Source organism: Hylobates moloch, unplaced genomic scaffold (genome assembly GCF_009828535.3).
Source record: "Hylobates moloch isolate HMO894 unplaced genomic scaffold, HMol_V3 SCAFFOLD_12, whole genome shotgun sequence".
In the NCBI taxonomy this organism is placed as follows: domain Eukaryota; kingdom Metazoa; phylum Chordata; class Mammalia; order Primates; family Hylobatidae; genus Hylobates; species Hylobates moloch.
In genome coordinates, this window is record NW_026652287.1 from 34,816,342 (window position 1) to 34,819,402 (window position 3,061).

Consider the following 3,061-nt stretch of genomic DNA (forward strand, 5'->3'; position numbering starts at 1 on the left):
TGTTTTGCATTGTGGCATGGATTTGTTGGAGAGATGGTACCACTTGCTCTGCAGAATGTGTTGCCTTCTGGAATGTTCTGGGTAGTGCCGTGAGGTATTGTTTTTACAACCAATTCTTATTATTCATAGTAGTGATGTTGTATAACTGTGACCACTGAATCAACAAATAAGGACCCATTGCTTCATTAATAAAAGTATATATTTTTCTATTTATTTATTTATTTTTATTATTATTATCATTATTATTTTGAGATGGAGTCTCGCTCTGTTGCCCAGGCTGGAGTGCAGTGGAACAATCTCAGCTCAATGTAACCACCTCTGCCCGGGGCTCAGGTGTTGCTCGTGCTTCAGCCTCCCAAGTATCTGGGACTACAGGCGTGCACCACCACGCCTGGCTAATTTTTTTGTTTTTTGTTTTAGTAGAGATGGGGTTTCGCCATGTTGGCCAGGCTAGTCTCAAACTCCTGACCTCAGGTGATCCTCCTGCCCCGGCCTCTCAAAGTGCTGGGATTACAGGTGTGAGCCACCGTGCCTGGCCTATATTTATATATATTTAAAGAGATAGGGTCTTACTGTGTTGCCCAGGCTGGTCTTAAATTCCTGGGCACAAGCGATTCTACTGTCTCACTTTCCCAAAGTGTTGGGATTATAAGCATGAGCCACCGCACCCAACCCTACATATATGTGTGTGTGTGTGTGTGTGTGTGTGTATATACAACTGTGAACACCTATTGGGGAAATATGTGTGTGTGTGTGTATATATACAACTGTGAACACCTATTGGGGAAGTGTGTGTGTGTGTGTGTGTGTGTGTATACAACTGTGAACACCTATTGGGGAAATATGTGTGTGTGTGTGTGTGTGTGTGTATATATACAACTGTGAACACCTATTGGGGAAATGTGTGTGTGTGTGTATATATATATACAACTGTGAACACCTATTGGGGAAATATGTGTGTGTGTGTGTGTGTATATATATATACAACTGTGAACACCTATTGGGGAAATATGTGTGTGTGTGTGTGTGTCCGCAATAGGTGTTCACAGTTGTACAACATAACTACCAAAAATAGCAAGACTATATCCGCCACAAATAATGCAAATAGCTGCCTGAATAGCAGATCGTATAGTCCCCTTTTTTGTGGTAGAGATAGATAGGTAAATAGGTATCTCACACATGTATCACATGTATTTTATTTTAGTTTTTTTAGTTGTAGTTGTGGAGACAGGATCTCACTCTGTTGCCCAGGCTGGAGTGCAGTGCCGTGATCTTGGCTCATGGCAACCTCCACCCCCTGGGCTCAAGTGATCCTCCCATCTGGAGGAGGAAATTTTGCCTGGGCCTTCTCAACTGTTCACCTGGCCTGCAGGCTCCTGTTTTGAGATATTTCTATACCCAGAACTGACCTGGCCCCTCCCCTGCTCTCAACCCGCCCATGGCTCCCCAGCACCCTCTGGGGCAAAACCCAAACGCCTCAGTGTGGTGTTCGAGGTTGAGACTCTCCAATCTCACATGTCCCGATGTCACATTCAGACACCACACGTGGCGGGCCACACCAGGGTCTGTCTCTGCCCTATGCCCCTGCCTGTCCCCTCTATCAGAATGCCCTTTCCCCGTTGCCATGGCCACCATTCTGGTCTCTCCGACAACCCCCTCTCGGGGTTCCAGTGGCTTCTCCCCTCTCTGGCTCAGAGGCCCAGGAAAGAGAGAGAAGACCAAGCAAGGGGTGGCTGGAGTCCCAAGGCCATGAACTTTCAGGAAGTGAGGAGGGGTCTGGCAGGGAAGGGAGGCCTGGGGCAGGGCAGAGGGCAGGGAGGGGAAGGGTCCTGACCTTTGATCTCCTCCCCCCGAGAATGTGACCCTGGCCATGGCCGTGTTTACCATCCTGACTTTCATCTATTTCTTCAACAAGGTGAGCGGGAGGAGGGCAGAGGTGGGGGCTGAGTCTCTGTCTCCCTGGCCCAGTTTTGTCATCTTGGTCTCTTTCTCTCCCATGTCTCTGTATATCTCCCTGTTTTCCTCTCTCAGGCTCAGCAGTGAGAAGACGCAGTAACTCCCCACCCAATGGCCCTGCCTCTCCGGCTACCATCGCTCTGAGGCCAAATAAATGTAACTGAATCCGCACATCCTGCTCCCCCGACCCACTGCCCCTGCGCCCGGCCTCGGGCCTACACCACACCTGGGGGCTCCGTGTTTCAAGAGGGAGTGGGGTGGGGGTCCGGACTCCAGGGTTTGAGGTAGGAGAGTGGTGAGGGCCCACACTCTCAGATTTGAGACTAGGAGCTGAGAATCTGAGCTGGGTTTTGAGGGATGAGTAGGAGTCTGTGTGGGGCCATTCCAAGAAGAGGAAGAACATTTCAACCTGGTGTAAGGACACAGGGGGAAGAAGAGGCAGGGCAGATTGAGCACCCGGCACCAACACAGGCTGCTGTGTACTTCGGATTTGTTATTTCCCTTGATCCCCCGATTTCTTCTCCATCAGACAAAGGCGAAAATTTGCGTCCAGTGGGCCCCAGAAAACCACAGCCAGGGCAGCCTGAGATCCAAAATGTGAATGCACTTTATCAGCTTCAGTGCGTCTGTAGTTATCATCGTCATCTTCATCACTGTCATGCTGTATCAACACATCTTCCTCTTTATTTTTATTTTTTATTTTTTTCTTTTTGAGATGAGATCTCACTCTGTTGCCCAGGCTAGAGTGCAGTGGTATGATCATAGCTCACTGCAACCCTGAACTCCCGGGCTCAAGCAATCCTCCTGCCTCGGCCTCCTGAGTAGCTGGGACTGTAGGTGTTCACCACCATGCCCAGCTAACTTTTTAATTTTTTTAGAGACAAGGTCTCACTATGTTGCCCAAGCTGGTCTCTAACTCATGGCCTCAAGCAATCCATCTACCTCACCCTCCCAAAGTGTCGGAATTACAGGTGTGAGCCACTGTGCTCAACCTCTTTTCTCTTCTTAACAAACTCCTATTTAACCTTCAACACCCACCAGCAATGTCCCTTCCTATAAAAGTGTGCAGACCCGCCCCCATAGGCAGTTCACTAGCAGCCCCCTT

At 49.0% G+C, this 3,061-nt stretch overlaps 1 protein-coding gene across 1 annotated transcript; it reads left to right on the forward strand.

Moving 5' to 3' along the window:
- The first annotated feature begins 1,659 nt into the window (after positions 1-1,659).
- Positions 1,660-2,127, forward strand: SMIM47 (small integral membrane protein 47). The gene is made up of 3 exons (XM_058426035.1): positions 1,660-1,764; positions 1,856-1,915; positions 2,032-2,127. Exons 1-3 carry the CDS (start codon positions 1,750-1,752, stop codon positions 2,041-2,043), a joined length of 87 nt encoding a protein of 28 aa, XP_058282018.1. The 5' UTR covers positions 1,660-1,749; the 3' UTR covers positions 2,044-2,127.
- The last annotated feature ends 934 nt before the right edge of the window (positions 2,128-3,061 follow it).